This window comes from Rhinoraja longicauda, chromosome 29 (genome assembly GCF_053455715.1).
Source record: "Rhinoraja longicauda isolate Sanriku21f chromosome 29, sRhiLon1.1, whole genome shotgun sequence".
NCBI classification, from domain to species: Eukaryota; Metazoa; Chordata; class Chondrichthyes; order Rajiformes; family Arhynchobatidae; genus Rhinoraja; species Rhinoraja longicauda.
In genome coordinates, this window is record NC_135981.1 from 29,254,193 (window position 1) to 29,265,630 (window position 11,438).

An 11,438-nucleotide genomic window follows, 5' to 3' on the forward strand; every position below is an offset into this window, starting at 1 on the left:
TTATCTTGCACTTCCAGAAATGTTGCCTATCCATGTTCTCTGGAGATGCTGCCTGACCTGTTGAGTTACTCCAGCACTTGGTGTTTTTCTGCCTATGTTGTATGTTCACTTCAGGCACAAACATTCTTCATTCTTGTTCAGAATTTGAATCAAATCAAAGAATCAGAGGCAATTCACTTCACTATGAATGCACTTGCTTTTTCTGTGCACCTGAGATTACAGAGGAAGGAGTACGTATAGTGGAGGAGGTGCCTAAAATCTAGAGAATTTCCATTCAGCAGAAATATTGGCATAAACAAATATAATGCTAAAAATATGTCCAATACCAAAAGAACTTTAGAATCAAATCTCAATTTAAAGTTTCTTTAATTTATAAAAAAATATTATTCATTGCTTATCTCTCAAAAACAATAAATTAACAAAGATATCGAACTATTCACATATGTTTAAAAAATAAATATCACAGAAAATATTAATAAATTATGTTCAATATATATTCTGACCAGTGTGACAACAAGCTGATAATCATTACTTTGGGTGGGGTGGGAGCTGCTTTACGTTCTCATCGTCCACCCTGGGTAGTTCTACGGAACTGGCTAAATTTGCACCAAAGCGTCAACTACGGTTGTCTGAAGCACCAATTGCCACTTTTGATTGTTGTAGTTGACATACAAAAGAAAGATTACTTTGTGTGAAGGATGAAGTTAAGCATAATGATAGAGCAAACCCACCACGTGAGAGGGCTTAGTGTAGGCGGGTGCACTTCCAATGCACAATCTCATTGCAGCAGTGATACATGGAGGACATTTTTTTATAAAAAGGGACAAAAAGCTACAATTCTAAAGTTCAAACTGTTTCCACAGAAGCAAACTGGATGGACATTGTAACAGCTCATATTACTGAGATCATTCAATATGAAATGCCACCAGTTCACTTCAGAGTAGGAAATGAAATAGTATCGACCATAACAGAGACTTGCTACAGCAAGGCATTGAGAATGGTCAGCTGACCACAGAGCACCTTATCCATCATGGAACTCTGCATTGCAGCAGCTGCCAGTCTTTGAAAGAGAATTGTTCACCTGATTCACATTTCATCACAGGATAATGATACAAAAATAAATATCAATAAATTAAAATAACACTTAAATACAGAGAATAAGCCAAATGTTCTTTGTTCTCCATCTCTCGCAAGATGAAATTCACATTAGTATCAGAAAATAATGTATAGTAAAGTCAGCAAATGCTCAAACTCCATATTCTGACAACAGCAGAAGGTGTTCTTTAAATTAATAGACATCAATTTTAGTCTTTAAAAATCTTCAGTGTTCCCTGCTGATTGTTGCCATGATGAGAAGGAGCTGTTGTAAATGTGCCCTGGTCTCAGCGTAGGTTATTTCCCAGGCACAGTCACTGAATCCCTGAAAAGGGAAAAAGTCAAGTAAATTTATTAGATAATGAAGAGGTTGGAATTGTCTGCAAATTCTGTTGGTAATTACAAAGTGTCATGTGTGGCAGCTCACCTTCTGTTTCAGAAACTTTGTCAGATCCTTAAAATATTTAAGAATTGTGGCATTTTTCCTTGCCCTGGACCCTGTCCTTGCTTTCATGACACAGACTTCCAGCTCTCTCAGCTGCCGATCCAAGAGAAGTGTGAAGTGTTCCACTGTGGCCTGGACCCACGTTACTGAGCTCAGCTTCATGCTGTAGATCCTGCGGAGGTGATGCAGTGTTTGATGGACAATCGCGATCCTGTCCTGGGCCTGTGCAAAACACACACGGTGACATTAGACAGATCCTGGATCCAGTAGGTTTTAAAGCAAGAATAGAATGCTTATGAGTCTTAGTAGGGCAAGGTATCAGGTAATCAGGTATAGTTTCAAACAATCAATGCGTAAGTACTAGAGGGCATGGCTTTAATGTGAGAGGGACAGTTTAAAGGAGATCTGTGAGGCAGTTTTCAATACAACTATTGGATCGGCACATGGATACACAGGGATTGGGGGGGATACGAGGTATTGGCAGGTAGATAAGTGATGGTCTTGGCATCAGGTTTGGCACAGACACATTGCGCAGAAGGGCCTGTTCTTGTGCTGTACGTTCTATGTTCAACTGGAGGTCTGCTAACCTTTCACAAATGAAAGAAGGTTAGAGCCAAGTGAAATTGCATATATATTTTTGAACAGTGCATGTGCATTTATCAAAAGGACACAGTGAGTAACTCAGTGGGTCAGGCAGCATCTCTGGAGAAAATGGATGGGTAACATTTTATGTCAAGACACTTTGTCAGACTGATTGTAGGGGTTGGGGAGAAGAAAGCTAAAAAAGTGCAGAGGCTGGGCCAAAGCATGTCATGTAATAGATTAGCATGGGCGAGTGGGGGTTTTGATAGGCCGATGGATGGAACAAAGGCTAGAGGTAAGAGAGAAAGGGGTGGAGTTTGGAAGATTTAACAATTAGTTTGGCCTCAGGCGCAGGACATGAGTATCATGGACTGTGGTAGAATGTGAATCGGTTTATATGACTGGTATGTATGGTGAAGGACCTTCATTACAGAGAGGCGAGAGAAGATGTGGCTGTTCTCCTCAAGCCGGAGAATGTCAAGCTGCGGTGATAAAGAGATGTGCATTGTCATTAAAAGGATGGTGAAGAGGAAACAGTTATATAAACACATGCAGGGCCAGGAACAGACATATGGGTGGTAGGCATAAATAAAGATATTGAGCGTGGGAGGAGAAGTCTTGCAATTTGTCTGAAGGTTCATTATATCTACACCTTGGGATAGCTGTTCGGCATTCGCCATTACTTTTTTTTTAAATCAGCAGAGGCATTTTCCTCATCAAACTTGAATGGAGGGAAATCATCTGGTCAAACAATCAAAGTGCAACACGGTCACTCAAATAGACCCATCATCCCTCCCTGCTCTCATCTCACATGAAGGATTTATTCATATGAACATCAGATCCTTCAATTCTTTGGAGGTTCAACATTTAGACCACTTGGATTCAAGAAAGGAAGTGGTCTCGATACCTCCTAAATGCTGTTAGAATTTCTGCCTCAAGGACCCTCTCAGTCAGTGAGCCCAACATCCAACTACACACTGGATGGAAAATATTTTTTTCCTCTATCCCATCCAAGCATTTAGTTCTCACAATAAAGCAAGACCTCTGGTTAGTGGTACCTCTTTTATGGGGAAATGTTTACTGTAGTCCACCCTATTCATATGGATCATAATGTTGTACACTTCTATTGGGTCCCCTGTGCCCTCTCCTCCATGAACCCAATCGACTTGCTGGGTGATGTAAGGATTTAACCAAACCAGAGGTGAACCTCACAATTGCTCATTGCACTCAATCATTTGGAGGGTAGAGTGGTGTCAAGGTTTCATCGCCTATGCTGGACACAGCTTGTGAGATGATTTAAGAGGAGGGGATAGTGAAGATAGTTGTGAAAAAATTGCAGCAGGTTCTTGATCGATTGGCCAGGTGGGCTGAGGAATGATTGATCGAATACATAAAAATGTGGGGTGTTGCATTTTGGGATGTCTAATATGGGCAGGACCTACACAGTGAAAGGCAGGGCTCTGGGGAGTGTTGTAGAGCAGACAGATCTAGGAGTGCAGGTGAATGGTTCCTCGAAGGTCAAGTCGCAGGAAGAGAAGTTGGTCACAAAGGCTTTTGGAACATTGGCCTTCATCAGTCAGAGAATTAAGTATAGAAGTTGGGAGGTCATGTTGCAGTTGTATAAGAGGGTGGTGAAACTGCATTTAGAGTCTTGTGTTCCGTTCTGGCACCATTTTATAGGAAAGATGTTGTCAAGTTAGAAAGGGCACAGAGAAGATTTAAGAGAATGTTGCCAGGACTAGAGGGTCTGAACCATCGGGAGAGATTGAGTAGGCTGAGACTCTATTCCCTGGAGTGCAGGAGGATGAGAGGTGATCTTATAGACGTGTATAAAATCATCACAGGAATAGATCGGGTGAAAGCACAGAGTATCTTGCCCAGAGTAGGTGAATTGAGGACCAGAGGACATAGGTTTCAAATGAAGTGGAAAAGATTTAATGTGAATCTAACTGGTAAACTTTTCACACAAAGGGATGTGGGTGTATGTAACAAGCTGCCAGAGGAGGTAGTTGAGACTGGGACTAACCCAACGTTTAAGAAACACTTATACATGTACATGGTAAGGACAGGTTTGAATCATTTGGATAGGATAGCTGGGACATGTTGGCCAGTGTGGACAAGTTGGGCCGAAGGGCCTGTTTCCGCACTGTATTGCTGTGACTGTGAGAGGATTGCCAGGAGATTAACTGAAATAAACTCAATAGATGGACGAATGAACTAGATAAGGTGAAACCGGGAGAGATTGGGTGGGAGCGCACTGCAGGGACCACAGGCAGTTGAACAAGGCCGCAGAACAGATGACATGATCAGAAGTAGTTGAATACAGACGTCACATTCTCTGGCAAAGGATCAGATGGGATTCGTTAAAACGTTTAACCGAAGCAACTGGAATGAACCACATAGATGTAAAATGCCGAGTTTACTCACATGAACCCCCATGGAAAGTTTCACCAGCTCCAAGGGTTTGGTTTCCAACGACCGTCGCTCAGTCCCACACTGTCGGGAGAGGTGGCCAACCTGAGACACAAGATGTCAACGTTACTCGGGTTAGGTTTATATTGGCGCGTGTACCGATCTACAGTCATTAACTTTGTTTTGCATGTTATCCATTCTAATCAGAAATACTGTAAATAAATGCAATCAAGTCAAACATGTCGAGTAGGTGGAGCGAAGGGGAAGATCCAGAGTGTAGAATATAAACAACCCCAGACAGACAAATACTGGAGAACAGACTCCGTGTAATCACTGACACTTTAACAACAAACAGGCCGGAGAGTGTCGGATCAGTCACTGGGAGCGGGAACAACTCACCATTTCATTCAGTTTGCCCAGAGTATCCGTGTTGAGAACTTGCAGTAACTGCAGCCTCTCACAGCCCAGGCTCAGGGTCCCGGACAACAACACCCACACAATGCAAACTCTGCAGATACTGCCCAAAGCCATCTTCAACCCACACTGAGTAAAGCACCGATCCGAGACCAGAATCGGCTCCGAAAACGGTCCCTGATCGCTGACTGAAACTCTGGATATGGAAATGCAGCGGCTTGTGATCCTGGAGCGGCCGCCTGTGCTGCCGAGACCGATGTCTGTGGATTCTGTGAGCTGTCTCTGCCATGCTGCCCGCTTTAATATCATACAATCCGAAAATAGGTGATGTTTGAAAAGTAAAATGATTGCGCTGGAAATTTGGAAGGTGTCGGGAGAGAGCGGTCTCCGTTCTGAAGTAAAGAATGTGAAAGTGGGAGAGTCCCGCAGCAGCGACGGGGAAATCCGCGATGGGAGAGAACAAGCGGCGCTGCGGCTCAGAGCTTCGCAGGTTCACATCAGGGGGTCGCAGGTGTTGTGGGGGAGGTTCAGTCTGGGCAGGGGACGGGGTGGGGAGGGGGACGTGACTGTGTCTGTGCATTGCTGGGGGCTGCATTTTATCCGGGTTACAGTAACACTGCGCCTTTCAGCGCTCACCCTCGGAGCCACGGACAGAGATTGTGTTAAAGCCGCCCCTCCACTCACCCAACTGCGGTGAAGCCACATCTCACGGGGACAGTGCGGAGAGCCGGCTCACGGCCGCTTGGTTGGTGGCGACTCTCTCAGCGCCGATACACCTGACCCACACTCTGCTCTCCAAGGGAAAGTGCTTCTGGCCTCTCTGTTCTTTACATCAGACCGAGTGTGAAGTCGGTCCCGATCCCTTTCCTCTCTTCTCTGCCGCCGCGGAAAGTCTCCGGCTCCGTCTGCCGGGGGAAGCGGCCGCGCCGCGACTTCAGCCAAAGCGAAAGTGTCCCGGGGAAAGAGACGGGCTCGTCACATTTGAAAGTGGGCGTGTGTGTGAACCGCTCGGGTCCCGCTGAGAGGCTGAAGGGAAACGGGATCACCTGGTATTGGGTTATTGTTGCACTGAAATATTGTGAAAGCCTTTGTTCTACCCAAAGATACTACTAAGAGACTAGTATCTTTGGTTTTACCGTCATTCGGTTAAATCTAACCTTGCAGTAGCACAACTCGTTTAGTTCAGTTCAAAAGTATGTCCTCGACCCGAAACGACCCATTCCTTCTCTCCAGAGATGCTGCCCGACCCGCTGAGTTACTGCTGCATTTTGTGTCCACCTTAGTTTAGTTCAGACACAGAGCATCGAAACAGGCCCGTCGGCCACCGAATCCACACTGACAAACCATCACTCGTTCACGGTACTTTTCTGTTCTCCCACTTTCCCATCCATTCCCTGCACACTCGGGACAATTTACAGAGGCGCTTCTTCAGGTTGGCTGCCCGTGAATAGTGGAGTTCCGCAAGGGTCGGTGCTGGGGCCGCTTGTTTCCACGTGGTATAATAATAATTTGGATAGGGGATTGAAGGCCTTGAGGCCAAGTTTGCAGATGATGCTAAGAAAGGTGGAAGGCAGGAAGTGTATAGGAAGCAAGGACTCTGCTGAAGGACTTGGACAGGTTAGGGGAGTGGGCAGAGAAGTGGCATACTAATTCAGCATAACAAATTTTGGAATCATGCATTTTGGTAATTAGAATAAAGACGTATTTATTCACAAAATGCTGGAGTAACTGAGCAGGTCAGGCAGCATCTCAGGAGAGAAGGAATAGGTGACGTTTCGGGTCGAGACCTTTCTTCAGAGTGATGTCAGGGGGTGGGACAAAGGAAGGATATAGGTGGAGACAGGAAGATATGGGGAGATCTCGGAAGGAGGAGTGGAGAGAGGGACAGAGGAACTATCTAAAGTTGGAGAAGTTGATGTTCATACCACTGGGCTGCAAGCTGCCCAGGCGAAATATGAGGTGCTTTTCTTCCAATTTCCGGTGGGCATCACTATGGCACTGGAGGAGGCCTATGACAGAAAGGTCAGACTGGGAATGGGAGGGGTAGTTGAAGTGCTCGGCCACTGGTAGACAAGTTTGTCCAATGCGGACCGAGCACAGTTGTTGAGCGAAGCGATCGCCGAGCCTGCGCATGGTTTCGCCGATGTAAATAAGTTGACATTTAGAGCAGCGGATGCAATAGATGAGGTTGGAGGAGGTGCAGGTGAACCTCGGTCTCACCTGCAAAGACTGTTTGGGTCCTTGGTTGGAGTTGAGGGGGGAGGTAAAGGGTCAGGTGTTGCATCTCGTGCGGTTTTAGGGGAAAGTGCCCGGGAATGGTGTGGTTTTGGTAGGAAGGGACGGGTGGACCAGGGAGTTACGGAGGGAATGGTCTCTGCGGAACGCAGAGAGGGGAGGGGATGGGAAGATATGGCCAGTGGTGGGGTCCCGTTGTATGTGACGGAAATATTGGCGGATGATTTGTTGGATCCGCTGGCTGGTGGGGTGGAAGGTGAGAACGAGGGGGATTCTGTCCTTGTTGCAAGTGGGGAGAGGGGGAGCAAAGGCGGAGCTGCGGGATGTAGAATAGACCATAGTGAGAGCCTCATCTATAATGGAAGAGGGGAAGCCCCGTTTCCTGAAGAATGAAGACAATTTGACTTGACTTGACTTGACATCTCTGACGCCCTAGTGTGAAACACCTCATCCCGGGCGCAGATGCGGCGTAGACGGAGGAATTGGGAGTAGGGGATAGACTTTTTGCAGGGGACTGGGTGGGAAGAAGTGTACTCCAGACAGCTGTGCGAGTCAGTGGGTTTATAGTAAATGACCGTCACTAGTCTGTCTCCTGCGATGGAAATGGTGAGGTCCAGAAATGGGAGGGAGATGTCGGAGATAGTCCAGGTATATTTAAGGGCAGGATGGAAATTGGAAGTGAAGTGTATGAAGTCAGTGTGTTCTGCATGGGTACAAGAGTTAGCACCAATGCAGTCGTCGATGTAGCGGAGGTAGAGTTCGGGGATGGGGCCGGTGTACGCCCGGAACAGGGATTGTTCGACGTACCCGACAAAGAGGCAGGCGTAGCTAGGGCCCATAAGACAATAGACAATAGGTGCAGGAGGAGGCCATTAGGTCCTTCGAGCCAGCACCGCCATTCAATGAGATCAAGGCTGATCATTCTCAATCAGTACCCTGTTCCTGCCTTCTCCCCATACCCCTGACTCCGCTATCCTTAAGAGCTCTATCCAGCTCCCTCTTGAATGCATTCAGAGAATTGGCCTCCACTGCCTTCTGAGGCAGAGAATTACACAGATTCACAACTCTCTGACTGAAAAAGTTTTTCCTTATCTCAGTTCTAAATGGCCTACCCCTTATTCTTGAATTGTGGCCCCTTGTTCTGGACTCCCCCAACATTGGAGACATGTTTCCTGCCTCTAACATGGCCAATCCCTTAATAATCTTATACGTTTCGATAAAATCTCCTCTCATCCTTCTAAATTCCAGTGTATACATGCCTAAGCAAACAAGTATAAGAGTGGCCAGAGCTACGCCTCTGCTTTGGAGGATGTGGGAGGAGTCAAAGGAGAACAGCTATCTGGACTACACTTCTTCCCACCCGGTGCCCTGCAAAAAGTCTATCCTCTACTCCCAATTCCTCCGTCTACGTCGCATCTGCGCCCGGGATTTGGAGGCCAAAGTGGATATCTCTAAGGAACAGCTAGACAAATTCCTGATAAGAATGGATGTGAAGGATCATGGGGAGAGGTCAGCAAAGTGGGTTTAGGAGCCATAGGTCAGCCAAGATTGAATGGCAGAGTAGAGTCAAGAGGCCGAATGGCCTTATTTTACTCCAATATCATGGGGAAAAGGCAGGCACGGGTTATTGATTGTGGACGATCAGCCATGATCACAATGAATGGCGGTGCTGGCTCGAAGGCCCGAATGGCCTCCTCCTGCACCTATTTTCTATGTTTCTATGTTTCTATAACTTGTGAACTTGTGAACAATATAGTAACATGTAGATACTAGGGAATGGTGATGTTGATTTAATTAAAATTACGCAAATATCTGGAGTAACTCAGCACGACGGGTAGCATCTAAGGAGGATATGGCCCTTCTTCAGACGGAATGTTGAATGGAGAAGAAAATTGGAAAAGAGATAGGGCCGGGATATGAGAGATGGATACATGTGAGGGGGAACAGTCCTTTTTTGAACGTACAGTGGTACCATCCCGCAGCTCTTTCTTTGCTACATCACGACTGCAATTAACTTTGCCACTAACTTTCACCCTGCACTCATATTCACGTGGACTATCTCCAACACACCTCTCCACTTTCTTCATCTCTCTGTCGCCATCACAGGGGACAGATTATTGACAGGCATTTATTACAAACCCACCAACTCCCAATGCATTGCTTCTGAATGTTTCTTTAGTAAAAATGTTTGCCCCCTGCTGTCACAGAAGGATCCCTCCCTCACTCATGTCTTCATTGTGTCCCATGATTCTGTTCTATTCCAAGAAGGAACAAGGATAAAGTTCCCCTAGTTCTTATTTTTCACACCACGGGCTTTTGCATTCAACAAATCATTCTCTGAAATTTCTGCCAATTTCAAGCGATCCCACCACCATTCACATCTTCCATCCCTTCCCCTTGTCACCTTGGATATAAACCACTCCGTCTGCAACTCCTTTGCTCAAGCCTTCCTTCCCACCCCCATCCCACATACTTTCCCCAGCAACTACAAGATACGTAACACCTGCCCCTTATCTCCTCCCTCACATCCATCCATGCACATGGGCAGTCCATGCAGGTGAGACCAAGGTACACGTGCACCTGCTCTAACCTCATCTACAGCATTTGGTGTTTTCCATGTGTCCTCCTGTACCCAAGAGTCTGATTAGGCCTGCTAGACCTCTCGGTTGCAGGTAACTTCAATTCCTCTTCCCATTCACAGACTGAGCTTCCTCACCTGGGCCTCCTCCATTGCCAGTGAGGCCACACTTAAACTGTAGGATCAGGCCTCGTATTCTGCTTGGGTAGATTACAGCCTAATGGTATGAACATTGAATTCTCCAATACTACAGTTAACTACAGTAACTGGCAAACCAAATGCCTACCTCCCCTTTCTGCCACTGTCTCGTCTCCTTCTACCTATTTTAATTGCTCCGGCCTTACATTATCGCCTTATCTTGCACTTCCAGAAATGTCGCCTATCCATGTTCTCTGGAGATGCTGCCTGACCTGTTGAGTTACTCCAGCACTTGGTGTTTTTCTGCCTATGTTGTACGTTCACTTCAGGCACAAACATTCTTCATTCTTGTTCAGAATTTTGAATGAAATCAAAGGATCAGAGGCAATTCACTTCACTATGAATACACTTGCTTTTTCTGTGCACCTGAGATTACAGAGGAAGGAGTACGTATAGTGGAGGAGGTGCCTAAAATCTAGAGAATTTCCATTCAGCAGAAACTTTGGCATAAACAAATATAATGCTAAAAATATGTCCAATACCAAAAGCATTTTAGAATCACATCTCAATTTAAAGTTTTTTTAATTTATGAAAAAATATTATCCATTGCTTATTTCTCAAAAACAATAAATTAACAAAGATATTGAACTCTATTCACATATGTTTAAAATATATACATCACAGAAAATATTAATAAATTATGTTCAATATATATTCTGACCAGTGAGACAACAAGCTGATAATCATTACTTTGGGTGGGGTGGGAGCTGCTTTACGTCCTCGTCGTCCACCCTGGGTAGTTCTACGGAACTGGCAACATTTGCACCAAAGCGTCAACTACGGTAGTCTGAAGCACAAATTGCCACTTTTGATTGTTGTAGTTGACATACAAAAGAAAGATTACTTTGGATGAAGGATGAAGTTAAGCATAATGGTAGAGCAAACCCACCACGTGAGAGGGCTTAGTGTAGGCGGGTGCACTTCCAATGCACAATCTCATTGCAGCAGTGATACATGGAGGACAATTTTTTATAAAAAGGGGCAAAAAGCTACAATTCTAAAGTTCAAACCGTTTCCACAAAAGCAAACTGGACGGACCTTGTAACAGCTCATATAGCTGAGATCATTCAATATGAATTGCGACCAGTTCACTTCAGAGTAGGAAATGAAATAGTATCGACCATAACAGAGACTTGCTACAGCAAGGCATTGAGAATGGTCAGCTGACCACAGAGCACCTTATCCATCATGGAACTCTGCATTGCAGCAGCTGCCAGTCTTTGAAAGAGAATTGTTCACCTGATTCACATTTCATCACAGGATAATGATACAAAAATAAATTAAAATAAATTAAAATAACACTTAAATACAGAGAATAAGCCAAATGTTCTTTGTTCTCCATCTCTCGCAAGATGAAATTCACATCAGTATCAGAAAATAATGTATAGTAAAGTCAGCAAATGCTGAAACTCCATATTCTGACAACAGCAGAAGGTGTTCTTTAAATTAATAGACATCAATTTTAGTCTTTAAAAATCT

The 11,438-nt window shown here is 45.1% G+C and overlaps 1 protein-coding gene across 1 annotated transcript; it reads right to left on the reverse strand.

Annotated features, from left to right (window-relative positions):
- Positions 1–1,321: 1,321 nt before the first annotated feature.
- On the reverse strand, positions 1,322–5,725 carry LOC144607802 (interferon alpha-1-like). The gene is made up of 4 exons (XM_078424904.1): positions 5,633–5,725; positions 4,550–4,639; positions 1,523–1,762; positions 1,322–1,420 (listed from the first exon to the last, which is right to left on the reverse strand). The coding sequence occupies exons 1-4, from the start codon at positions 5,651–5,653 to the stop codon at positions 1,322–1,324; spliced, it is 450 nt and encodes a 149-aa protein (XP_078281030.1). The 5' UTR covers positions 5,654–5,725.
- Between the last annotated feature and the right edge of the window lie 5,713 nt (positions 5,726–11,438).